This window comes from Camponotus floridanus, unplaced genomic scaffold (assembly GCF_003227725.1).
Source record: "Camponotus floridanus strain SB8 unplaced genomic scaffold, Cflo_v7.5 scaffold31, whole genome shotgun sequence".
In the NCBI taxonomy this organism is placed as follows: Eukaryota; Metazoa; Arthropoda; class Insecta; order Hymenoptera; family Formicidae; genus Camponotus; species Camponotus floridanus.
Window position 1 is genome coordinate 40,038 of NW_020229448.1, and position 27,133 is coordinate 67,170.

Sequence of the window (27,133 nt, forward strand, 5' to 3'; positions counted from 1 at the left end):
TTGATTTGTTATCACACTTGTCTTAAAAGGAATTCAATCAAGGTTTTATATTTAATCATTGTACTTTTATTCACGCATCAGCTCGAATATTGGAAAAACTAAACACACACATACATATACATACATCATATATGTGTATATGTGTGTATGTATGTATGTATGTGTGTGTATATATATATATATATATATATATATATATATATATATATAGACACACACACACATATGTATGATGTATGTATGTATGTATGTATGTATGTATGTATGTATGTATGTATGTATGTATGTATGTACGTACGTATATATACATATACATATATATAGTGTATATATGGAGTAGGCTGAAAGAAAGAAGATTCAAAAGCATACGAATCTATTCTTCAATAAATGTAGAAATGCCTTCTCCTAGAGGGAAAGTGAAATTATATGGAAGAATGATGCTTTATAAGGAAAACTATATATTTCAGTAAATTTTAACTACGATATTGTAAATCTTTATTTATACATTTGTATCTTTGCGTACCTAAACAATTGATAAAAGATGAGTTATCATAACAGCACGTTTGATATCATTTCCTGATATATAATTAAGTTTTCATTTAAATTTAAAACAAAAAGAAAATGATTTGAAACTTTGCGACACATGCACTTATATGATACCCATTTTGGACTTGCTCTAAACAGATATGTAATTCTGTTTGGCAGGCAGATTTAAAAAAAAAGAGGAAAAACTATTAATCATTCCGATAAATATCAATACGTAAGAATAATCATGCTTGCATCTCTCACAAACAATCTTACAACAAACATATGAGTAATTATAAACGTGAAAAAGATTGTATTATTACTTTATATAATAATTAAAATCATTAATGTTATTATCTTATTAAGTTAATAAAGTCTATTAAATCATATACTCTTTCTAACATGTCAATTGATATTTGTATTAATTTAGTTATTTGTTACAAATACACGCAGAAATGCGCACGCATATAACTAAATCCAATATATATTAAGCTAAATTTTTTCGTAAATATTCATGCTAAGTGAATATATAAAGCAGGTAAAGTAAACGTTTTTTTATTATATTGTAATATTTAAAAAAATTTTTTTGAATTAGATGAAAAAATGAAAATAATTTACAATGGTTAAATGTGATATAGAGAGAGAAAAAGCATTTAACTCGAAAGATTGATTATTATTTATATTTGTATCGCAATAGCTTTGTTTCTCTTCATCTAATTATTATTACAAGACATAATATAGCATATCACTCGTGAAAGTATACGTATCAATCAATCGTTTGATTTAAAATTTTGTGAAGCTAATTACATGTCTACATCCTATGCACATGCACACGCGCGCACATTTATACAAACACAATGCGCATAATAAATAAAAAAGTAACAATTTTAACAAAAATTTTTTTAATATTAAAATTTCTATAATACATCTGTTATACACACACACACACATATATATATATATATATATATATATATATATGTATATATATATAACAGATGTATTATAGAAATTTTAATATTAAAAAAATTGTTGTATATATATATATATATATATATATATATATATATATATATATATATGGTAATGTATATATATATATATATATATATATATATATATATATATATATATATATGGTAATGTATGATGTGCGCGCGCATGTGTATTATCTTTTTATATTTCTTGTTAAGAGAAAGAAAAATAATTGAAAGAATTTTTCTTTCCTTATTAATAATTGAATAATTAAAGGTATGTTTCCCTTTTTTCTTTAAAAGATAGAGACGAGAAGTAAAAAAATGAAAAAAATTGCCCTTGCGCCTATAATTATACATGGATACAATTTTTTCGTTTTACTTTTATACAATATATGAGCAATTTTTTTTATTTCTTTATTTTTTGTTAAATTATTTTTATAAAGAGATTATATCAGAGAAAAAGAAAATATATTTCTGGATATATTTTTTATATATTTATATGTATATGATTATATATATTTTTCTCTCGAGATTTGCATTTTTGATACATGTGAACACACAAAATTCACAAAATTCAGATGCAAGACGTGTGATCAATATAGCTCTTCATACTTTCACTTTTGCGTCGACCTTATGTAGCTTGATGTAATTCAAACCTGGCCCACGCAGTATTGTTAGACGGGCCAGTTTTTCTCGCGCATGTGCATTAAATATGATATCATTGAAGTAGTTAATCGCAATGTATTTTATAATACTATTATATTTCTATAATAATATTACTTATTCTAAATTAAGTAATATTATTATAGAAATATAATAGTAATAATATTATAAAATACATTGCGATTAACTACTTCAGTGATATCATATTCAATACGCATGCGCGAGAAAACCTGGCCCGTCTAACCGTCACTGCTCGAGGGGCCTGAAAGGAAAGACGGGGGAACCTCGAGGCCAGGTTTGATGTAATCACATTCCCGTGTAATCGCACTCCGATATTTTCCGCTATTAAGAAAAGTTGCGTTGCCACTTCAATCGCTTCAGTGCGCTATTATTGTCAAATTAAATTAATTCGACGATTAATCATATATTTTTCATATATGCATTTATACATATACACATAAAAAGATAATTAGATTATTAAAGAATTTAAACAGTAATAATAAGAAATAATAATTATTATACAAGAAACAATAATGAACGAATTTAACTGTTCTTATGAACATTTAAAGTTTGACGAGGCCTGTGTAAACGTGATTTTGGATAATAACAATTATAATATGTGGCTTTATTCACTTTCTACGGATTGTGTATCGGTAAGTACAATTGTAACACATTGCGCACTATACAACCTATAATTTTCAATTCGTAATAATAGTAATTTATTGAGATTTCTTACTTCCCCCCCCCTCTCTCTCTCTCTCTCTCTCTCTATATATATATATATATATATATATATATATATATATATGTATGTATATGTATATAATTGTTACGCCCGGGGCGAGGAACTTCGATATATATCGAAGGCGCGCTCTAATAAATCGGCCGCTCGCGAGACGCGGGAAATAAATAAGCACTTTTAAAGAAAACTGAGAAACTTTAATGCAACACAGAAACACAAGCGATATCACAGTATGTTAATTACACACAATAATAATAACACGGATCGGCTCAAATGTGAAACGCGTCGCTCAGCTTGACAGCTGACTCCAAACTCATCTGATTATCGTTGTTGTTAAACTTCTTGTCAACGGGAAACGGGATCCGGACAACGGCAGGGCCGTAACGACTCGGGCGCGCGCATAACAATATATATATATATATATATATATATATATATATATATATATATATGTGTGTGTATAAAACTTACGACACAACAAAATAAAGTAAGGAAAGGGGATTATTTGGAATAAAGTATTATTACAAAATTGCAAAAATACAATTTAACTTGTTTTTTAAAAGAAAGATAAAAAAATAGAAAAATAAATATACAATAAATAACAAAAATCACATCTCGAATAATATCTTTCTTAATATATGGGAGATCCGTATATACGTATAAATTCATGATACACATTCAGCACATATTTTTAACTGTTATACTTGTTTAGTGTCCATATAAGCGAATAGCACGGATCTCGACTAACGACAATTCTAGTTTGAAATTTAGTACGGTCAAAACAGTAAAATGGAGAGTGTTGAAGAATAATGGCAATAATGAATATATATCTGCCAAAAATACAAGGTAAACTTATTACTTATTACTTATTACTTATATTATTATTTGCATATGTGTGTGTGTCGTGTATATTATATCGTGAACATACATATATCGTTTTTCTCTTTTACATGATAAATATAATAATTTGCCTAATAAATGAGATTTCAAATGATCAAAATTCATATACACATTTTCACCTGATTGATATACTAAACATTTTACATACGCATTTGCTTTATTACATTTATTTAAGCATTTGCACACGTTTAAATTTTCCTAATCTTTTTTTAAATATTATTTTTTAGCGATATCTTTTGCGAACTATCACCGAATCTAGGACAATACGGTTTATACGAGTTGACAGTGCAAAACGACACCTGCAGTTGTAAAACATTGAGAAAACCAACATATCCATACTCAGGTATATTCTAGATATTCTTGAAAATTTTACGAATAAATAAATAAATATATTATATATATATATAAATATATATAATATATATAATATATGTATATATATTTCAACATTATTTTCCATAAAAATATCGTAGCACCTATTTGCTATGTATATACATGTAGATAAAAGAATAAAGCTATACGAGATTGAATTATATAATACAATAATGATAAAATATATATCTTATCCTAGCAGTTTTATCGTTTTGTTTATATACTGTTCAATTCGCGCGATATCTGGCTGATACTTACTGATATAACATGGTATCAGGAATAACTAAAATAATATTATTGTAATAATTATTTAAGAGAAATCGATCATAAATATTATAATTCCAAATTTTTCCAAGATTATGAAAATACTTTCTCTCGTTGTGTATGTTAATTATTGTATATATACTCATATTGTACCATCCTTGGCTCTTTTCGAATGGAAAGAGATATATTAAAAATTATATTATTAGCTAAATATATATTTAGTATTAGCTAAATATATAACAACTATAATACTAGATATTACACTATCAATATAAAATATGCAATAATGTCAATTATAGTAATAATCTTGAATTTTAATGTTAAAGGATTAAAAGGATTAATAACTTTCTTATTTTGTAAAATTTTTAAAAGTGGCTGAAAGTGACCTTTCCACGCGCATCTTCAAATCTCATATATTCTAAAATTCTGAAAAAATTTGACGTTTACTGTTCACCAAAGAATATACGAAAATGAATAATTATAATACATAAAATAATCATGTTTATAATTCAAGGAAACGTAACAATTATATTATTAATTATTGTACACCCTATTACAGAAGAAATAATATTGTTTTTAATTCATTATCGAAAAGAGTAATTGTGTAACGTTAGCAAATCTTTTACATACAAATTTACATACAACAAGTAACAAGCGTTATTTTTTAATCTTTATGTCTATAGACAATTTACTTTTTTTATTTTTCTCGTCTGATAAAATAGAAGAACGATAAAATAATCAACATTATCAATTAATTATTAGTTTAAGTATTCTTTTTATTTGATGTTTTTATTTGATTAAAATCTGACTATGAATAGAAGAGAAAATGTAATGTTTAGTATATACAGGAGATTTTTGTACATGAGTATTTTACAGATTATTCGCGAGGCATATCAAAGTGTGCCTGCGTTCCTTTTTTTCTTTTTCTTTTTTTTATTTACAGAATTGTTTATAATTTTGGGGATAATTATATTTATCTTATCTGCCATATCTATTGGAAGATCTTTATGGTATAAATTTACAAAACAATATGTAACAAAAACAGAGGAAGAAAGGACGCCAAATAACAATGAAAAAGCGACAAAACATCGACGCGTAAAGGCTATCGACACTTTCAGGGGGTATAAACGTTTTAAAGTATTTACGCACATAAAAAAAACATATAAAAGGAATCTACGCATATCTATTTAGAATAGATTATTCTTTTACAATGTTCATACCAATGGTTTGTAGAGTCTGCACACTTTTTATGATTTTTGTTAATGATGGCTCCGGTAGTTATACCACATTGGGGCATGCGACTTGGAATGGAATGTTATTAGGAGATTTAGTATTTCCTTGTTTTATGTGGATTATGGGAGTTTGCGTCCCTATAGCTTTGTCGGCGCAATTAAAACGTGGACTCTCGAAACTTGAAATCAGCTTTTCCATTTTCAAGGTAAAGTCTCGCAAAAAAATAATTGTTAGCGAGAAAGATGGATTTTTTAGTCGATCAATAATTGAGTCGATTATTTCATGTGATGTGAAATATATATACACATGCGCGTATATATACGTGTGTATGTATATATGTATGTATGTATGTATGTATGTATGTATGTATGTATGTATGTATGTATGTATGTATATATGTATGTATGTATGTATGTATGTATGTATGTATGTATGTATGTATGTATGTAATATCGATGATTATATTGATGTATTTTGTGCTTAACAGGTCTAATATTTTTTCGCAGAGAAGTTTTCTTCTATTTTTGATAGGTATTGCATTAAACACGTTAGGAACAAATGCACAATTAGAAAACATACGCATATTCGGAGTTCTTCAACGATTCGGAATTACTTATTTAATTGTTAGTTTGCTCTATCTTTGCTTTACACCTCAACAGCCAAAAGTTGCTCAGGTATGGAAATATCAAGTGTTGTTGTATAAGTCTTATAATATAGAGACACACGCGAGATGTGCAATGTGATTGTATTTACATAACACTTATTATATGCGCAAACTCTGCAATTATGCATTAAATGTGTTGGTAAGACTCACTTTATAATACTTGTACACAATCTTTCTAATTGCTTGAAGATAATACATTTCTAAAATCTAACACATGTCTCTTAGGAACCTGCGTACACACACAAAAAAAATATTACATACATTTTGATAAACATGCAATGGCTTATCACAATTTGGATTACGTTTTGATAATATAAACCTTTTACAATTTGTAGAACTTATCACAAACTTGGATGACGCATAAGATGCAGGACATATTAAGTCTTTTGCCACACTGGTGCATAATGCTGACTCTAGTAATGGTGCATTGTGCTGTAACGTTTTGTCTACCAATTCCTGGATGCCCTACGTACGTACGTTAACTTTGACGTCCGATTATCTCTTGTTTAATTTTGTGCTTCAATCCATCATTCATCCTGTCGACAAATGAAGCAGTAAATTTACTCTACAGCGGATATCTTGGACCAGGCGGAAGGCACGAAGATGGCAAATATTTTAATTGTACCGGGGGTGCGACTGGATATATCGATAGAATTTTATTGACTTTAAGTCATATTTATCAATGGCCAACTATCGATTCTATTTACGGATCCGGGCCTTTCGATCCTGAAGGGATTTTAGGTGAATCCTGTGTTTATTTATGTGTGCTGTTTTATATATACAATATAAAATTATATAGTATATTATTACATAGTATATATTTATATAATTATGGAAATATTCAACTCTTATCATCCTTTGAAATTAAATTTATTTCTTCATCATGAGATGTCTTTCTACAATGAAATATATCATATTTCATTAACATTGGAGCCGTAAAAATGAAATTTCTGTAATATACATATTTTCAATAAAAAAAAATTCGATATCAATTGCGAAAAATTGATTGACAATTATTTTTTGAGAGAGGTAAAAGAAATAAAAGAATTGTGAACACACACACACACACACACACACACACAGTTTTGGGGATTATTATAATTTTTAGGAAAAAAATAAGATTAATAATTATGGGCGTTTAACAATAAATAGCAAATTCGATAAGTCTCCAAAACCAACATATATTATAAATTCTTTAAATCAAATATAGGGCGAATTTTTTATTCACTGTGCTCATAAAATTTTTAATTTTACATATGAATAACTCAAAAAATCCATATTAAAATGAAATCAATTTTTTAGAAATGTAATATTTCTAGAATCATATGTAATAAATATTGTATGTTTTTTTAGGATGCCTTACATCAATATTTCAAGTATTTTTAGGTGTACACACTGGTGTAATTCTAATGATGTATAAAGGTTGGAAAGAACGTATTATCCGGTGGCTTGTATGGGCAGTATTTTATGGTTGTTTGGGTTGCATCTTTCATTTCACTAATATTATACCCATCAACAAAAACTTGTGGTATTAAAAAGTTTATTTTTAATTTTAATTACTGGTTTAAATATTTTGATTTGCGCAATATATATATATGTGTGTGTGTGTGTGTGTGTGTGTGTGTGTGTGTGTGTGTGTGTATGTAATAGTATAAATCGCTGTATAATTATGCAGGTCGTTGTCATTCGTACTTGTTTCAACTTGTTTTGCTCTGGCTTTTCTTTCTGGATGTTATTTGCTAATTGATGTTGTCAGAATCTGGCGAGGTGGCCCTTTCAGAATACCCGGTAGGTACAAGAGTGAAAATGAGTGTGTGTTCTATTATGTACTATCAATCTAATTTGATATTGAATTATGATTAATGAAGGAAATAAAGCAAAAAAATGGTATCTAAAATATATGTATATAGAAAAAATTAGAACAAATTAGAAAATAAATTTTCAAAAAGACACGCAAAAAATATTTTTGTGCGTTTTCAAACGCACAAAAATATATTGTGCTACAACTTGAATGAGGGAGGAGAAAAGTTTAATATCTAATTTTATTTGATTGTACAAGATTATAAAATTATATTTTTAATTAAATTAATAGCAGAAATAAACAATAGGCGTTAAAGATGAATGTAAGAGAAGTAGAATTCAAATGTTATTAAGAGAGAAATAGAAATGTAATGTAGAATAGAAATGTTTGAATTTTTAATTTTTTTTGTAGCAGTAGGTGTGTATGTGTGTAAAGCATACCAGCTTGCTACACCAGCCATAGATGTATTAAGCTATATTAGGAGATGCTATACTAATGTTTCATAATGCAAATCTGAATTCACAGGAATGAATGCACTGATGCTATTTGTGGGTCATAATATATGTTATCAAATCTTTCCATTCCATTGGAAGATTGGTACGATGGACAATCGTGCTTTACGTTTAATTGAATCGATTTGGGTTGTAACTCTCTGGACGATTATAGCATACGTTATGCACCGTAAGCGAATTTACGTTACTCTTTAAGTTCTTAACATTACGGATATGTATATATAATGTTTAGCATTATATTATTGTACTATCAAATTTTTTCAATTCACTATACTAAACTTTCAATTCACAAATAGTAATAGACAATTATATAAGAAACAAATTATGTGAAAAAATATAGAAACTTAATATATAAAGTTTTATATTTACAATATGTAAAACATGATTTGAGAATTAAATTAATAAATAATACAGTGTTATATAAACATAAATTTGTATAATTTCAAAATAAACATGATTGCGTTATATTATATATCTTTCTGATGATAGATGATTAGACAATCTCCATTAGCATCAATTTCAGCGTCAATTTTACAAATAATAATATATTTTACAATTTGGATAGGTGGATTTACAAATTTAAGTAATAGGATTAATAATGTGTGTGTATATTTACACATATATTTTCAAATAATGATTAATATTCTTAAGAAGAGTGTTATTACAATTTCGATATAACAATTTCATTGGTCTTAAATAAATAAATCACATGCATCTGCTCACGTAGTACAATGTCTACGTTGCGGTGCGACATACGAGGCAGCCAATCTCCCAATATATGTATATATGTATCCTAATATAATATATTATTCAAGTTTCTTCTTTGGAATTATTTAAGACATTTTGAAAAATATACAATTTCTTGTTTAGAATTGACTAAAACTTGAAAAGCAAATTTAAAAGTCAAAGTAAAAAAATTTTATCAATATTTATTGTTTCTAATAACGATTAAAAAATAATGATCAACTTATCATCGAAAAATCTATGAGATGGAATCTCATTGATACACAGATTGATCTGACATCAAAATCCAAAATGTGGACAGGATGAAAAGTTTTGAAACAGAATTAACGTAATATTTATCACGGCAGTGTATCCTAAAGAATCTTTCACAAATTGATATATGTATATAATATCAAATAATTCATCTCTGCTATTCTCTTTGAAGAAAGTCTTTGGTTAATTTTTTGCTGGAGAAACGCGACGTAAACAAGCATATTATAAGGATTATTTTGTAAACAAAATAGAAAAAAGCACACTAACAATCTCGGTCTTGGAGAATCCTAAGGAGGATTTCACACTCGTCCTCTCTCAGTAATCAGTTGCATCGGGACCTGAAAAGTGACAAGTTTGATTTTGTAAAAGCGATATTCACATATATAACTGTGTAAAGACAAAATTTGAAAATAGGAAAAAAGACATACATATATATTGAAATTTTAAAATATGCACGCATTATGTATGAGAATGTTGAAAGCGCAAATATATTGTTTTATATATATATATATATATATATATATATATATAAAATGTATGTATATATATATATATATATATATATACATACATTTTTTTTAAACTTTTACATATACATGTAATGTTTCGATTATACATAATATCAATCTTTATTGCTACTCATTTCCTCCCTCCCTCCCCCCCCCTCCTCCCTCTCTCTCTCTCTCTCTTTCTCTCTAGCACATATTCATATATATTTGTATGAAATTTAACTTGGTAAATAACACGAGAAAAATTCTGATATATGAGTTTTATCGAATAATTTCTTTCCTCGCGCCATTTGCTCGTGTTTCTCAAACGTAGATAAATTTATGCTCGTTAATAAATTTATTCCTGTTTTTCAATCGATATTAGTCGACACAACATGCATAAAGCAATCAAGCAACCATGTAAGCGTGTTTAACAATCAGCTGTTTTGCACAATTGCGAGAGAAGAGAACGTGAAAAAATATTAAAGACACAAGAAAAAAAAAGAGGTAACGGAAGAGAGATAAAAGTTGTAGCGAAATTAATTGCATAAGGTATGAGGAAACGAGAGAAGAAAAAAGAAATATGTAAATGAAATAAAAATGAAGAAGAGGAAAGAGGGAAACGTGGAGAAGAAATCAAGAATGATAGACGAATATATGGAAACGATATGTACCGATAGAAAAAAAATCACTTAGCCCGTAGAGCATCTCGGGCATACCCAACACTGTCTTGCGAAGAAAATTGAGAGAAAAGTATGTCCGTAGATGTGAAGAGCAGTTGCTCGCGGCAGCGGAGCAAACATATGGCCTCATTCCATCCTGGGCCGTCAGCAATAATTGGTTTTAGAGTTCGTGCAGGATGTTGGGATAGGAGGAACCATCCGCGATGGATCGCAAGTCTCGTCATTGTGTCGTGCTAGCAGAGTTTGCGGCACGCTCTTCGTACTCTTGATTCTCGGACACAGTACATTCACCTTGTAGGCCCAAGAGGGTATCTTGCTGTCGAGTGTCTTGAAAGCTAGGGAAGGTACAACATTATGCTCGCGCAAACCAAATAATTTCGGGCTCTTCCAAATTCGGAAATACGGATCGTCTTTCGAAGGGATCCGTTCTTGCCGACTCGCAAGACGATCGATTTCAACGTTTGCCGAACTACCTGTAATCGTCGTACTTGCATCTTCGTGAAATTTTCGCCAAGACTGCTCGTAAACGGGCGAATATTCGGGAGAGGTTAAACCACTGGAATAATTGGAACAGTAATTGTCGTCGTAGTTGGAAACGTTTGTCTCGAGCGGCAGGCTGAGATATTCCTTTCTGGAGGGATCCGTCCTGGGGTGACCGGATAAAATGGAATCATCGTTCAAAAGCCGAAAAAGTCGCGAATGCGTCTGCGTTCGTTGATACTTTTTTGCATTCTTCGAGCAAGTACATTCCGAGTCTGTGTCAGCTTCGGATATCAAGCGACTTATATCGGAGGTAACTCCGCTGTCCTCATCGTCGGTGTCCTCTTGGACCTTCGGCGGGCGCTTTACGTTTTCTATCCGACCGAAATTTTCATCGATATACTTGTCGTCCGTTAGGCACGTCGTTACGCAGTTTCTCCGCAGGTTTTCCGTTTCGTGCGCATCGACAATCTGGAGATCGTCTCGCATCGAAGAGTATTCGAGTACGGTAAGTTTCGGTTCGGCAATTCTGCCGAAAGCGGTACCTTCGGCATTACTTTCGCAACAAGCGGATTCTATTTGAGCGTCACACTTTTCGTCGCTTAATAAATTATCTTGCGTAGCGACTAATTTGTAAACAGCATCCACGTCGTCCTCGTCGATGTCTCTCGATGCTAGTTCCGCGGAATGCTTTATCCCGCACTCCGCGTGTCCCATTTCTACGAGCTCCGTCTCGGTACCTGTCCTCCGTTCTTCGCCATTAATTTCGCCGACTCCCGTTGGATCTCTTCTTAATGTGAAATCCACGCGCGGTATCACGTTCTCGATACTCCGTGCCTCATCGGAAAGATGCGCCTTTATCGTAAAATCTACGCTAGTATCGTTGCCGACATGGAAATTGACGCGAACGTCATCCCTCGTCATCGAAAAGTGCTCGTCGCAGGACTTTTCCGCCTTTATCGTGCTGTCACCGACAATAACAGTGGTAATGTCCTCGTTGTCCTCGGACACGGAAAATCTGAATCTCAGAGGCAGACTCACGCTGACCATCGTATTCTCGATGTCGGGAGGATCGTCGGTCGCTTCGAAGAAAGCATCTCCGACATCTTCTTTACAATAACAACTCTCCGGGTCCGGTTGAATTTGATCCTCATGATTAACGCCTAACCGAGGATGAGAAACGGCGCTGTCGATCGCCGGATCCTTCCGACCATCTTGATGGCTCGACTGGTGATCACCGATGCTCTTATCGGAATAAGAGTCGAGATCATTGGTTGAATTCTCATCGTTACATCTCTCGCTCGCGATACGCCTGCAAATATCCTGCTGAAACGAAGTCGTATGACGATTTTCGGACAAGTCTCGCGAGCGTCTATATCGAGCATTATCTATATCTGCATTAGCGCTAGTCGAGCATGCGGCAATGACGTCGGTGCAATTCTCATTCAAAGAGAAATTGCGCGGCGCTTTCTCCAACTTCTTATAAGGATTCACGCATGTGGAATAAGCTACATACGAATCCGAATCGCTCGCGGACGATGACGTATTATTGAAGGTGGCGTCGTTGCTGTAATTTTTCTGACAAGAATCCAAAAGTTGTTCGTTGTTCGACGATGTAGAATCTCTATCGCTAGAGTCACTGGAATCGTTAGAATCGCTAGAAGCGCTAGAATCGCTGGTATCTACGTAAGTATAATTTGGCACGTTGATATAAGGGCCGAATGTTTTCTTTTTCGACAGGTCAATATTATTAGTAACTACAACATTGTCGGATATGCTGTCCTCTTCGTCGTCGATTATATTCATCGCCGTGGTAATGCAATTATTTTTTTCTCTATTACTATTGGACTCTTCGCCGATACTTTTGGGATTGTACGTCTCGTTCGATTGTGCATCCAAATGATTAATATTGTCGGATAAAACTGTACTTTTTGCTTCATTAACCGTGGAATTTTGCACAAAATCTAATTTATTGCTTTGAGCGAAAAATGAATCGGCAGCGGTAAAACGATCGTGAATATAATTACATTTGTTTTCATCGACGTGCGATGTAGGTTGAACGTTATTATTATTGTAGCCTGCTTGAGGGTAAATTACGGTCGCGTAACCAGTATATTCGCCTGAAGAATTTTCTCGATCGGTAACTTCTACTCGTGTCATCGCGTCCGTAAAGTTTTTATTATAAACTGGATAAAAGGATCCAATGTAAGTCCTTCCATTCGGATACGCGTGAAAGGGAAAGGAGGGTCTGTCCGTTTCATTCGCGATCTCGTTGGATATAGCAGCGTTACACTGCATAGGATAACAGCCCCACCAACCCTCGGAATACCAGAAAGGAACAGGTTGAAGAGGAAGAAATACACCCTGCTGATTGCCCGGCAAATTATTCTCTGTTTGGTAGATGTAATCTGCTTGACGATTTTCTTGCGTGGCTACAACAAACAGCACAAGGCACATTCAAAGTTAAATTCTTCACACATCGAGCGTAAAACAGCCGTCGTGCGCATCGTCTTTATTTGGACCTTGAGATTTTCTTCTTTTAATCACATCCGTTATTTTATGCGTTATATAATCCATAAAGTAGATGGTACGATAGGAAAATGGAACATTTCTTAGATCTTAGGTCGAAAATATGTGTCTGAAATTTTTATCCGCGCATATTATGTATATTTGGCGCTTCCTTTTTTTCTACTCTGTATATATAATATATGCCCAACCGACCTTAAATCGATAAACCTGGCATAATATAGCATAGAATAAGCGAAATTATATCGATCAGCTCGAAAAGGAAGTGAAAAAAATAAATTATCCTGTGTTCAAAGGAGAATATATTAAAGTAGCGAACAAGGAAAATTTTTATAGAGAACAACTTCAAATATCTACGTATTTTATTGTAATCTCCCTCTCTCTCTCTCTCTCTCTCTCTCTCTCTCTCTCTTCAATTAGAAAATATTTGTAAAAATAATATCAGATGATTAATATTTTATTAAATTAAATTAAGTAAATATTATACATATAATATATATATATATATATATATATATATATATATATATTGCGTTTTGGAGAAGTGATAAATATATAGCAGCAAAGAAAATTTTATAAATCCTGTGAACACAAGATTCAGGAATATGTGTTTGAGCGATGCCAAGTATGTTACTTCAAAAAAATATTCATTAGAATATAAAGCGTTCATTATGAAACATTAATGTACACAGGTATAAATAAGCTTTTACAAATTAATTTATGAACAATAAATATGTGTATGTCGTACAAAATTCTTATACGCGCGTATTAAATATAATGTAGAAAGGTTCTAAAATGAGATGAAAACTATTCCTATACAGAAAAAATTGGAATCTTAAGAATATTTCATTAATAAAGATAGAAATGTGAAATTTGTAAGGGACACATTCGTAACATTTCTAAAAATAAAATCTAATCTGCCAGATAATTTTACAAAAAAGAATTAATTTCGAGAAATCTAACAGATATATACTTACTGTTACTTTCTGGTGCTGTCATCGCTTGTAATATCCTAAAGGATCGAGAAGGAATTGCACTGCCCATGTACTTCTTCGGTTCTTGCACTTGTTGTTCACTGGCCGGTAAGTTTGCCTGTTTCTCTTCTACAAGAGAATCGACGTGTATGTGAAACGAATTTACAGATATTTAGATATATATTTCAATTATATTATAATATAGAGTCTTAATAATAAAAAAAATCCATCCAAATTGCATACTTACTTACCAAACAATTTTGAATTTCTATTTTGCTTCTTGTTTGCAACATTTTGTATATTACGTGGCGCTGAAACATACAAGAGAAAAAAGATTGTATCGATTGTTTATACATTTACTATATTTGCTCTCTTTTATATTATTGCTTGCAACAGTGTATACTTTATTATTAAAACAAAATAATAATAATAATAATATGTATAATGATTTTAAATGAAAGTATTTCTTGTATAAAACTGGCTTACTTGCGCAAGTAACTGTGGCATCACTCGAATCTGTCATATTTTGTAAAAAACGGAAAGCTCGTGAAGGTATTGCTGCACCACGATATCTCGGATCTTCCTCTTGATGAAGGTAAGTTTCGTGATCGACTGCGAGAAAAAAGGAACAAATATTTGTTTACAAGTTGCTAATGATTAAAAATTTTCGAATATTTGTTTAATCGAAGAAATTAAATATCAATTATATCTTGTTTAAAAGTCTTATTAAAAATAATTACTATTATATATGCATATATACATGTACATGTGTGTGTGTGTGTGTGTGTGTGTGTGTATATATATTCAAAAGACATATAAACACACATCGTACAGCATTGTATACTAACGTAAGTGACGTAAATCTTAAAATAATGGTAGACACGAATGATAAATTTTACCTTGCTCTTTAAATTTATTCATAAGTAGCTTCTCATCTTCACTCAACTCCAATTTACGTATTTGTTCCGTACCCACATCGTTGATTGCATCCGTGTCCGTAATTTTTTGAAGAACACGAAATGATCGTGATTGAACTGGACCAGAATCGTGCTGTTGAATCGGGTTGGGATTCTGCTGTTGCATACTATCCCAACAATTTTAATCGATGATCGCAACATGATTGCAAGAATAAACAAATATAGAGATTAGTTAAAAATTTTGTTGAAATACATGTTATTTATTCGATTATCATGTTTAGGTATATCTCTCTAAAGATCGATATACCTAAACATGATAATCAATTCAATAAATTCAACTTACATTCTAGTCTTTTCGATCGTGTTATTTTCGGCATTAGGCGACGCCGTTTTTTTATCGTTATCTTTCACTACGACAGGGATGATGTAAGTTGTTCCGACTGACTGTTCCGGTCGAGGCAAAGTTGTAGTGCGAATTTGAGACTGCTCTTGATCTTGTGGACGATTTTGCGCTTGATTGTCCAACATACATTGATTAGGCATCTGACCCCATCGCTGTTGATGATGCAAAGTTGGAGGTTGTTGTTTAAATTGATGATGACCGGAATCACATTTCACGTCAAACACCGATGGTCTATCCTCGATCTAATGTCAGATTACATCGGAAACATGAAAACGAAAAAATAAAATGGATATACATATAAAAAACCTGCAACAATTCCGCCAGTAAGCTGCATGCGAGCTGCATGCGTATACTGAGAAGTAAGAGAGTTTTCTCTCAACTTACTCGAATGGGTATAACACGTTCGTGCTGATGTGATTGCGGATTAATTTGTTGGGGCGTTGCGGAAACGACATTTTGCCTCTGTTGTTGCGATCGTCGGGAGAGCTGCTGGGATTTTGCCTGTTGACACTGCGGGATCGGATATTGTTCTTGCTCTTGTTTCGTTTCCGAATGTTGCTGGGGCGATTGCTGCTGGACCTGAACATAAGCTGTCGGAGAGACCGAGTCGCTTTCCGATGGGCCACTGCCAACTGCTTTATTGATACATGCGCGTTTCGCCCATTCGGGTAATTCCTCCTGAGGCTTGTTCTTATTTTGCAGCCAGGGCGTAGGAGCCTTGAACAAGGTAACTTGAGTCGGTGTATTCGGACTTTCGGGAGTTGTAATCGGCACTGCTTTCGTATCTATCTTTGTAACAACGTTCTTCGGTGGTTCGGCCTGCTTGTCCGCGACTATAAGAAAAACATTCATTCAGATAAGAAACATTTGATTATGATTGTTCCAATATGTACATACATCTAATGTAATATGCGCATCGTGTACTCACATCATGTATATGAAATACATATACGCCAAGTGTACAATACATGCGGTTCGTATCATAACGAACGCGACAGTTTTCGGCAAGTGATACGAGAAAAGAGGATTCACATTGAGATGATTACCATTCGACGGTGTCCTATTGACGAGCTGAGAAGATGGCATCCTATTAACGTGGGCCTGAGTTGGTACATTGGAAGGAAAAACTGGTACTGCGACTTGCGGTTGTATCAAAAAATTCGCCGCGGTAGAAGCCGCAACCGACGGTTTCGTTTCGACAGCAAGTTTCGGCGGCCCCTCTATACCTTCGTCGTTGGCATTTTTCGCAACTCTTCTCGCCATGCGCGGGCTACGAATCTGCGACAGATCTAATTTACCACCCATACCTGGGGTGTAGGTAAATGGTTTCTTATCCTTGGTCAACATCGCATTCTGAATGGCTGCTGGCGGCTCGTAAATGTCGTTATTAACCATCTGTGCTTTCTTTGCTGCCGTATTCTGCAAATCCAAAGTATCGCCGAATAAATTATTACAATAATATAATTATAATTGTTAATATATAAACGGAATAATAATTAAATTGCACATCGAACCAATTATATTAACGGCAAATTCCAAAAATTATCTACAGACATTGTACATTGTCAATATGTTTTTCATACCTATTTTAAATGAAAATAAGCTCGGCGATAAGCTCCAATAGCGGCAGTCATCGCTTAAACGCTATCATTGTTTCTTATTATACGACAAAAAAATAATGACTATGTACAATTTATTTATCGCACACATCTTACCTCTGTAGTATTTATTCTCATAGATGGTAGTTGACCAGACATAGGAGGTGGAGGAGGCGGTGGTGGAGGCGGGCCTAAAATGTACTAATTATGAACAATACTGACTTAACATGAAGATTCGATGATTTAATCAATGATTAATTGCAATAATTGTATTACTATTCTATTATCATCTATTACTATACTATTCTATTATCATCTGTATACTAACAAGTAAAGTTTAATTATCAATTATTTTAATAGACAAATGTGGTATGTACATGCTTAATTTTAATGTGAAAAGAAAAATTTTTACACTTTTATAAGAAAAAAGGTTTTAATATCTGTGCGTACCTGCAATCATTATATCCGGATTTCTGTAAATATAAGTATTAAACAATTTATTAATTGAACAAACAGTGAGAGATAATTACTTTAGCAATTTTGGTTATGTACATAAAGATATTACATAAAAAATACGTACGTATAAATATATCGAGTTTATGGAACATGTGTGTAAATGGCTTTTCCATAAAGTCAATATATTTATGCAAAAATTTATTTTACACACACACACCACACACACACACACACACACACACACACACACACACGTGTGTGTGTGTAGAAAATATTACATAACTTTATGATATTTTTCCCTTAAAATTGAATATATCATTTCGCGGTGGGCTGAAGATGCCTTTTTTTCAAATGACAGAAAAAAACTAAAATTTTCAAATTAAAACATAATATATTTCGATAATATATTTAAAAAGTAAAAAACGAATCCTATACATCCGTTGACATGAAAGGTTGTTATCTTATCTATGGAATGCAATTATGCTTCAGGCATGAGTCATATCTTGCGCGCATTCATATATTTTGCGTACATATGTTATATTTACATTTTCTCTCTCTCTCTCTCTCTCTCTCTCTTTCTCTCTCTCTTTCTCTCTCTCTCACCCATACACGCACATATGCAAACACAAATTTAGAGTATGTATATAATTTAACATGACTTTTATTAGCGCGTTTACAAGCACTTTGGATTGTAACAAATGCGATTAATAAAACATTTGTACAACAAATCTTTCATTACATTGCAATACGTACAAATAGATTTATTCGCAGAACAACAGCACGATTTATCGGTCCAATTTTCAATAATATATGCATAATATATAAATATGTTTATAAATTGAGAGCACGCGAAATGTTTAAATGCTTGAATCTTTTCGCATTAAAAACTAACGTATTGTGCCCGGTAGAAAGATTGATTTTAAAACGTCTAAAAATAATACACGATCGGATCTATTTGCTTAAAAAGGATTAGACAAATGCTGGTCGTTTGAATCACAGTATAATGATAGATACCTCACAGTCACACACACACACACACACACACCATGATGATAAGAAAAAAAGCATCACGAATTGCACGTACACAATTTCGTAAAATTTTTAGACTTAATTATTTATTTATTTAAATCTGGAATTGAGTATATACTTTTTAATATATTGTTAATCCGTGAGCGCAATATTTTACATAAAACTACTTATTTTTCAAAAGTGAAGAAAGTTTTTGATTTTTACAAAGAAGAATAATAATTATCAATAATTACTAGAAAACATAATATTAATTTATTATATTATAATAATACGTAAAAATACTTTTTATGTGTATTTGCCAATGAGATACTTGATAAAGATCAAATTCAAGCATATTGAAAATTAACAATATGTAGAATGATAATTTTATATAATTTTATTGGTAGTTGTGAGCTATTTATTTGCAGATTAAATAAAAAATTCCGCTGGCAATATAAGAATAAGAACGGAACAAATTGAAAATTTTAACAAAAACAGAAAGTTTGAAAGTCCCATAATCTCTGAATGCGACAACGCTGTTTTAATCTTGGCATGACTGATTACATCGCATGACTATTGCTCTCGATTTCAGATATTTGGTTGAAAGCGACAATGCGTTCTCATGGAAAATTTGCCAGTTTCTTCCAAGTTATTTTCGCATAAATAGCTATACTATTCATTTTCGTTCTTTCTTATTGAGCGCTAGCGGCTAACGCGATCGCGTCTACGTATATGCGCGCGCGCGCGCGTGTGTGTGTGTGTGTGCGTGCGTGCGGCGCGCGCGCGCGCGCGTCCATTTTTAATTTTCTATTTTAATCATCGTGAAATTCATGAAATATCGATATCGTTGTAATAAATTTTCGACATTTTTTCGAATTATACATTCGATGAAAAGATATTGTTGAGAAAGATAATTTGGTCGCAAATTTTTTTCCGTTATGTTATCGCGAATGTTATGCGTCATTTGCCAGCATAACTTTAAGTTTCTTGGAAAAGCTCAATCATGGCGAATCGAATTCGGTCATGTTGATGGCGGCCACGCCGTGATGTTGGGAACCCAGCCAACGAATAGCAGCGAGTAGAAATGTATTTAGGTAGATACGTCGAGCGGGAGCTAATTTTAGCGCAGGGGCTGACCTGTACGTTGGAGCCTCGTATTAAATGCTTCCAATTATTTTATTTTTAGGATTTCTAATGCGCGCCGCGATAAATTTCATGATTGGCATATAAAACGAAGGAATTTTCGAAATCGATCCAAGAGAGATAAAATTTAAGATTTAAAAAAGGGGTGTATGCTTTTTAGTCGCGATAACTAAAAAATGCTATTATTAGTGTAGTGTGAGTATATTGCGGAGAGGGAGAGAAAGAGAGAAAGAGAGAGAGAAAGGAAGAGAGAGAGAGAGAGAAAAATTATCATCCGATACGATATTTTATCTTGAAAAGTAAATACATATTTCTTTGGTCAAACTGTGCATTGAGCGTTGTAGCTCGACTAGACAGCACAAAAATGCGCCGACTTGCGAGAAAGTTGCGCCTGAAATTGAATCTCTACGTTGAACGAGCGTTACTCGCCTCAATAGTGAAATATGTGTCGAGGGGTTCTCCTTGGAACACGATGGCAAGGCCAATTCGGCCTTGCGACGCTCGATCCGATGCGGCATGGTCAAAAAACGAGTTCCACTTTTGCTGTTTTTACGAGAAGAAGGGAAGGGAGGGAGGGAGGAGGAAAGAGAGAGAGAGAGAAAGATAGAGAGAGAGAGAGAGAAGAGAGAGAGAGAGAGATTTATCTCTTCCACTGATAAAACGCATCGTATATGAAAAAATTTTAAATTTTTGTCCAATTTGTACATATATTTCTATTTCAATTTATCAATCACACATAATTTCAATATATATATATATATATATATATATATATATATATATATATATGTATATATATATATTATATAATGTAATTTTATAAAGAGTTGATGCGATAAACTTGAAATTTAAAATAATTGCAAATTGTATTAAGATTGTAATGTTTTAGATAATACTTTCATCTCGATTCCCGACAACCATCTTTCTCGTAAAGTAAAGGGCACATTTCAAATAGGTCGAGAGATATAAGAAACGTGTCGAATCATTCTCTCCGAGAGACGCGCGCTTCGACAATGAGAATTTGAGAATCGCGATTCAAAATAAATGATAACACCTTACCCGACGTATGTCGAAGAGCTCATATCCGAAATAATTAGCTGTTGGCTCCTGTCCCCTTTTACCGTTATCCACTAGCCGATAGAAATCGATTTTCCACCTTAAGCTCTCAAAAGTTGGGAGAAGAGATACGTTAAAAGGGACCGAGCCGAGCCGAGCCGAGCACAGCACCGATGCCGACACTAGCGCACGTCCGCCGCTACTACAGAGACCGTTGCTTCGATTCGCTCGGTGTGTTCAGACTCGACTCGTGACTTTGCAGACCACGTATGTACCACGCAGCTGACGCTGTGACGATGCGCGGACTCCACAGTCTTACATCTTTACCGATTTGATCGCCACATCGCGCCGATCGTTCTCCGCGCCCGCTGCTGCTTACCGAAATAGCTCATGCTTATTTTCAGATCCGAACATGTACATGAGAAACAATATATTTCCTATTATATTATACATGATGCTCGTGAAATAATGGATCGAGAGGCAAGATTATCCGCTTGTGTGTTAATCCATGCACGTGTTAATATGCACACCCACACACGCACACAATTGTTGTATTTTATTCATATATTTATATTGCACATTTGTATTCGTTATATATTTTAAAACCGCATACAGAAGCCTGCTCATATAGAACGTTAAGCACATAAAGAATTATCGATTTTCGAAACTTTGATGTGTATATTGCTCTTTATGCCTAGTATGGTATATTTAAGCATTATACGCAAATGTTCTCAATGCATTTAAAATTTCAAATATATAATATATACCGCGTGAGCTTGAAACGAGCTTACAAAAGGTTTAACGAGCCTCGTATGAAATTATTCTGTATTTTGAGATGGTCATCGTGATCGCATCTCCTATGCACGTCTCAATAAGTTATAATGATGTGATAGACTGAAAAATTTTCGCCGCATCGAATTAACGAGTTACAACATTTACTAATCAATCAGTCCAAGCATTCAAATTATGCTCCTTGAGAGAGTACGCCTATAGATTCTAAATATGAACTGTACAAACTAAATAAAGAGAGAGAGAGAGAGAGAGAGAGAGAGGAATTAATTACCATCTAATATATATTCTTGATATTCTTAATAGCGCGATAAAAATGCTCATACCGAAAAGAGTTTGCGCCGAAGATACACGACGATAAGAGTGCTTAAATTAATGCTGATCGTGACTGGAAGCTACAACTTCGTCAAATGCCGCCTCGTGTTCCGAAGTTGCAAACATATATGCCGGAAGGGTCAATCCGAGGACCTTATCGTATCTGGATCTCGTTTCCGACGTGTAATCGTATGGTTCGGCCTCTTTAGTTTCTTCCGCGATATGTTGCGTCTCGTCAGGATAATCGTTGTCCGGTCTCTCCAATTTGACATAGGAATTTTTACTAGCGGACGCATTTGGCTCTAAAGGATCCGCCGCGCGCGCGCTCGTCTTTGTCGAGCTTGGCTGTTGTTTGAGGCCGCGAGTGTGCGATGCAGGATCGATTTGAAATTCTTTTATCTCACGGAATGCCAGCTGATCGGGTTCTCGCCCGGTGACAAACGCGCATTCCTCCTTTTGAACGCCCTTCTCATCCACGCACTGATAGCAAGTCATTTTATCACGTATAGTCTTCCTACATTTCGAGCGATCCTTTTTCCGAAAGTTCTGCATAAACTCGTCGATCTCCGCCTTTTTCTTCGTTGTGTCCAAATATCCGACGTCCACTTCTTCCTTCTTTTCCTCCACGGAATCATCCTTTGCTTCGTCCGTCGTTGAAGCTTCGTAACTTTCTTCCGGGACGCTGTAAGAATCTCTCGCAATCTCTGGCGATGAACTGTCCGGCGATTCCTCGTTCTCGTACGGCTTTTGCCGATCACTCTCCTGTGAATTGCCAAATGAGCTGGATTTGCTGTAAGAGAAGATCTTGTCATTCGGTTGATACGAGTACGAACACTGTTCAAAATCGTTGCCCGTTTTCGGATCCTTGCAAATTGTGCACGTCATCGAGTCTTTCTGAATCTTTTTACAATGACCTTTGTCAATATTTTCGGAATAACGCTCCGAGATGGATTTCGAAGATGGTGTCGTTTGGTCCTCGTAAGATTCGGTATCGTCTTTATCCGTAGCCGAGGGCTGGTAATCGCTCGATCCTTTGGAGTAATCGCTGTTGTAATTAGGCGAGTAATCGCGCAATGTACTATCGTAATCGCTCGCATCTTGTTGAGATTCAACAATTCTCTCGGATTCCCATGGATAAGTGGATCTATCTATAATGAAATTGTATTCATCTGAATCAAATATACGATAAAACACGCACAATCTACGTATGCTCTTTGAAACGTTACATATATTGTGTATAAGTGTAGATGTCGGAGTAAAAAAACTTGCATGCTAAATAATAAATCGAATAATGTAAATTTATATCGAGCTGCATTTATACAACTATGCTAGGCTTGTCGTGCCTTTGCGAATCAAAGTTTTCAAAAGAGTCAATACGGAAACATTTAAATTTGATATACTGATTTGTGAAATTGATATAATATTATGAAATTATATTACATTTCAATAATTGAAAATTAATTAACGTAAATTAGACTTACCCAAATTGGGCGTAGAATCGGAACTTTGCGGCGAATCGAATCTCTTGGATGTTTCCGAAGCTTGAGTTTTGTTTAAATCACGAGAATCTGTGGTAGAGATTTTATCCGGATACCCGAAGCTTTTTGATCTACTGTATTTATACAGCTTATCGCTAGGCTGATAGTTGTAAGTGCACTTCTCATAAACACCACCAATCTTGGGATCTTTGCATACCGTGCAGGTTTTCGAGTCCTTTTGTACCTGTTTGCAAGTTACCGAAGATGCATCCTGTATTTTGTCTTTTTGGTTTGTTATTAAACCTCTCTGAGTACGAACCTCTCTAGGCTCGTTAGAATAGGAATGTTCGCGAGACTCCTTCGTGTCAATGGGATTCCAGTCCTTTTTCTCAGGATTGGATTTTTTTAAGTCAGAGGATTCGGGATAAGGATTCGATTCATCGTCGAGATGTTCCGCGCTATCGTTTCTTTGCTCCTGAGGCTTTTCAAAAATGCCCGATTTGGTATAGGCGTATGCTTTCTCACGCGGCTGTTTTACGTACGAACATTGCTCGTATTTGCCGTTGGTTTTAGCATCTTGACAAACCATGCATATCATGGAATTTTTCACAATCTTGTTGCATCTCTCTCCCTTGCTTTCGTAAGCGGCCGGCACATTGTACGTGGCATCGGTAAAATATTCGTCGGTGAATCGATAAGGATTCCGCCTCGTTTTGTAACCAAATTTGTCATTCTCCTCGTTGGACCTATGATTTTTAATCAAAATTTGTTAAAAGGTACATATACTTTTCTAGACGTCTATACAACGATCTATATCATACTATAATATAATAGGCAAAATAAAAAGCAATTGATAAAAGTTGCTTGTTTTGAAAATGAAATCAACACTTATCTTGATAATATTCATTAAACGGCAATTTTCTTAATAAGATATTTTTAAAAAAGTAGTCAAGTAGTTATAGCCTTTCTCTCCTTTTTGTGCATGTTGAAACTTTTTATATTAATTAGCACGATTATAAAAGGACAAATGTCGAGTTTTAATATGTGTTTTGTAAAAATGTCTAAACGCGCGTCTATATTAGTATCGATACCTTCGATATCTAAGGTTGACGGGGGTAGACGAAGAACGTTCCATCTTCGTACTGTCGGATGTACCCTCTTTCAGAGGAATATTATATAAACAACGTTTGTATACGGATTTAGTTTTGGGATCCTCGCATTTATAGCAAGTCGTAACGTCTTTAGGTATCTCATCCTCTTTCCTCGATTTTACCTTAATCTCTTGGCAGTGAACATTTTCCGAATCCAGAAGTAACTCCTTGTACTTTGCGGTATAATCCTTGTTGCTCGTTAAAAATGGAATTTTCGTTTTTTTCAAGTTCTTTTTTTCAAATAATTTTTTCTTCACGCTAGTTGGAAAATACTCGGATGGACTTTCGAAATGGTCTCTATATCGATTTTGATTCGATTCATAAAAATGATAATGAGGCAGTGTTTCGGAAGAAGCGCTCTCATAAATGTCATGCTTACTAGATATTTGCGGTACGTCAATCAAATAGCTCAAACTCTTCAAATGCTCATACGCGTAATTCGCATTTACGAGACATGTAATTAGAGCCGATATAATTAGATGTATCTGCAAAAATATTGGAAACATTTATTTTATTTAAAAACAACAAAATGATGAAAAATATAAATAGATGTAAATTTTTTGTTTAACAACAACAAAATGAGAAGGCACATTTAATGCATATTAATTGTATTGAAATCTCTTCGATGGAAACAAATTTTTCAATTATATATGCGTATATATATATATATATATATATATATATATATATATATATACATACATACATATTTTAATTAATTTCTTTTCATTAAAATAAATTTTTTCTTCTCTTATTCACACACATTGTTTCGGATATATATACCTCAAAGGGATATCGATTGTAATATAAATGTAATGCAAAATTTAATAGTTTTAAACAAAACAATTATTTTCGTTTTTCATATTTTGCTACATTGTACATACAATATATAATGTATAAGCATGTAAATACAATATATACATATATAAGCATGTGTGAAGAAAGTTAGTGATAGTTACAGATAATAAGTGCAACATTAAATTAATTATACAATTTCCAAGTCTAAATGTCTAAGTATCACTTGACTGACCTTGCAACGAGTCATTGTCGAAGATTATCGATTGTTCCTTATCAAAATTTGCACGAATAAATTTATAATTTCAATAGAATATCCACAAGCAGCATCACTTTGTCAGCGAATGATCGTGCCTTCGTGTAAAATGCTTTATATTGACTTGTGGTAAACGACAAATGTTCCCTACCAAAGCATAAATTTCTGTTCTTTTGTCAGAAAAATTCAAAGAATCATCAACCGTAACGCACTCCAATCAGAGTGATCGAAACAATCGGCCGATTACCTAAACTACTTTTGCTTTCGCTTACGTAATTTGGCGTGAACGATTGTGCCGTCCAGTTACAATTCGATGAGAAAACTAGTGAAAATAATAAAATGATTATAAAGCATGTACAATTATACTGAAAAGACAAATGAGACAAATTTCTAATGAAAAAAAGGAAAATTTTTTAGCATACAATTCGCAATCGTATTCTTCAAGAGGCACAATACATATTTTACATTATATATTATAATTTCTAAAGATATATATTAAACTCGTGCGTGCGTGCGTGCGTGCGTGTGTGCATGTGTGTGCGCGCGCGCGTGTATGTGTGTTATGATTTGTGATGTGAAGAAATTATATAAATACGACTCGGGCTTCTTTTTCCGCGATATTACTAACACAGCACTTGCGTGACTATTATCAACTAATTGATTACTCATTTAAGGAAACCAATTAATAATTAACTACATATACGAAAGAAATCAACAAATTGTAAATTTATCGTGCACTCCGCGGCAATTATATCCTTGTAGAGTGTGTCACAAGTGATACATGTAAAATTTTAAAATAGATAGTAAAAGAATACGAAAGATAATGTTTCTACCCTATTTGCACTTAGGAAGCAAAGCTATACAATGTGAAAGTATTCGAGGATCAATGACCGCACGTCATATAGTATATTTTTACCTCGACGCAATAGTTTGTCGAGAGATATACTATCTACTTTTATATGATGCAT

The 27,133-nt window shown here is 33.3% G+C and overlaps 3 protein-coding genes across 6 annotated transcripts; 1 reads left to right on the forward strand and 2 right to left on the reverse strand.

Moving 5' to 3' along the window:
• The first annotated feature begins 2,625 nt into the window (after positions 1 to 2,625).
• On the forward strand, positions 2,626 to 8,979 carry LOC105252337 (heparan-alpha-glucosaminide N-acetyltransferase-like). 2 transcript variants are annotated; one of them, XM_020027890.2, is made up of 11 exons: positions 2,627 to 2,818; positions 3,620 to 3,753; positions 4,035 to 4,150; positions 5,387 to 5,564; positions 5,677 to 5,881; positions 6,183 to 6,350; positions 6,676 to 6,809; positions 6,912 to 7,081; positions 7,694 to 7,868; positions 8,016 to 8,128; positions 8,667 to 8,979. In XM_020027890.2, exons 1-11 carry the CDS (start codon positions 2,699 to 2,701, stop codon positions 8,846 to 8,848), a joined length of 1,695 nt encoding a protein of 564 aa, XP_019883449.2. In that variant the 5' UTR covers positions 2,627 to 2,698; the 3' UTR covers positions 8,849 to 8,979. The 2 variants fall into 2 exon arrangements, with proteins under 2 accessions (XP_025266150.1, XP_019883449.2); XM_025410365.1 differs by lacking the exon at positions 8,016 to 8,128 and having other exon boundaries at positions 2,626 to 2,818; positions 8,667 to 8,889.
• A 133-nt stretch (positions 8,980 to 9,112) lies between these two features.
• LOC105252336 lies at positions 9,113 to 21,681 on the reverse strand. Of its 3 annotated transcripts, XM_011259667.3 has the most exons (12): positions 21,385 to 21,681; positions 18,169 to 18,191; positions 17,836 to 17,909; positions 17,167 to 17,539; positions 16,505 to 16,953; positions 16,061 to 16,362; positions 15,700 to 15,884; positions 15,287 to 15,412; positions 15,052 to 15,111; positions 14,804 to 14,929; positions 10,812 to 13,732; positions 9,114 to 9,987 (listed from the first exon to the last, which is right to left on the reverse strand). In XM_011259667.3, the coding sequence occupies exons 1-11, from the start codon at positions 21,405 to 21,407 to the stop codon at positions 10,965 to 10,967; spliced, it is 4,509 nt and encodes a 1,502-aa protein (XP_011257969.2). In that variant the 5' UTR covers positions 21,408 to 21,681; the 3' UTR covers positions 9,114 to 9,987; positions 10,812 to 10,964. The 3 variants fall into 3 exon arrangements, with proteins under 3 accessions (XP_019883440.2, XP_011257969.2, XP_019883439.2); XM_020027880.2 differs by lacking the exon at positions 18,169 to 18,191; XM_020027881.2 differs by lacking the exons at positions 17,836 to 17,909; positions 18,169 to 18,191 and having other exon boundaries at positions 9,113 to 9,987.
• Positions 21,457 to 26,650, reverse strand: LOC105252335 (protein IWS1 homolog). The gene is made up of 4 exons (XM_011259666.3): positions 26,145 to 26,650; positions 25,055 to 25,599; positions 23,967 to 24,709; positions 21,457 to 23,633 (listed from the first exon to the last, which is right to left on the reverse strand). Exons 1-4 carry the CDS (start codon positions 26,157 to 26,159, stop codon positions 22,543 to 22,545), a joined length of 2,394 nt encoding a protein of 797 aa, XP_011257968.1. The 5' UTR covers positions 26,160 to 26,650; the 3' UTR covers positions 21,457 to 22,542.
• Between the last annotated feature and the right edge of the window lie 483 nt (positions 26,651 to 27,133).

Coding starts and splice junctions, on each gene's coding strand:
- LOC105252337 (XM_020027890.2), top strand. CDS start 2,699: ATGAACGAATTTAACTGTTCTTATGAACATTTAAAGTTTGACGAGGCC. Junction 5,882..6,182: donor TCAGCTTTTCCATTTTCAAG/GTAAAGTCTCGC, acceptor ATTTTTTCGCAG/AGAAGTTTTCTTCTATTTTT. Junction 7,869..8,015: donor CCCATCAACAAAAACTTGTG/GTATTAAAAAGT, acceptor ATAATTATGCAG/GTCGTTGTCATTCGTACTTG.
- LOC105252336 (XM_011259667.3), bottom strand. CDS start 21,407: ATGAGCTCTTCGACATACGTCGG. Junction 18,192..21,384: donor AGCTCTTCGACATACGTCGG/GTAAGGTGTTAT, acceptor TTATATTTACAG/AAATCCGGATATAATGATTG. Junction 15,413..15,699: donor GAATAAATTTAAAGAGCAAG/GTAAAATTTATC, acceptor TTTTTCTCGCAG/TCGATCACGAAACTTACCTT.
- LOC105252335 (XM_011259666.3), bottom strand. Junction 24,710..25,054: donor GTCAACCTTAGATATCGAAG/GTATCGATACTA, acceptor TAAAAATCATAG/GTCCAACGAGGAGAATGACA. Junction 23,634..23,966: donor CGATTCTACGCCCAATTTGG/GTAAGTCTAATT, acceptor ATTTCATTATAG/ATAGATCCACTTATCCATGG.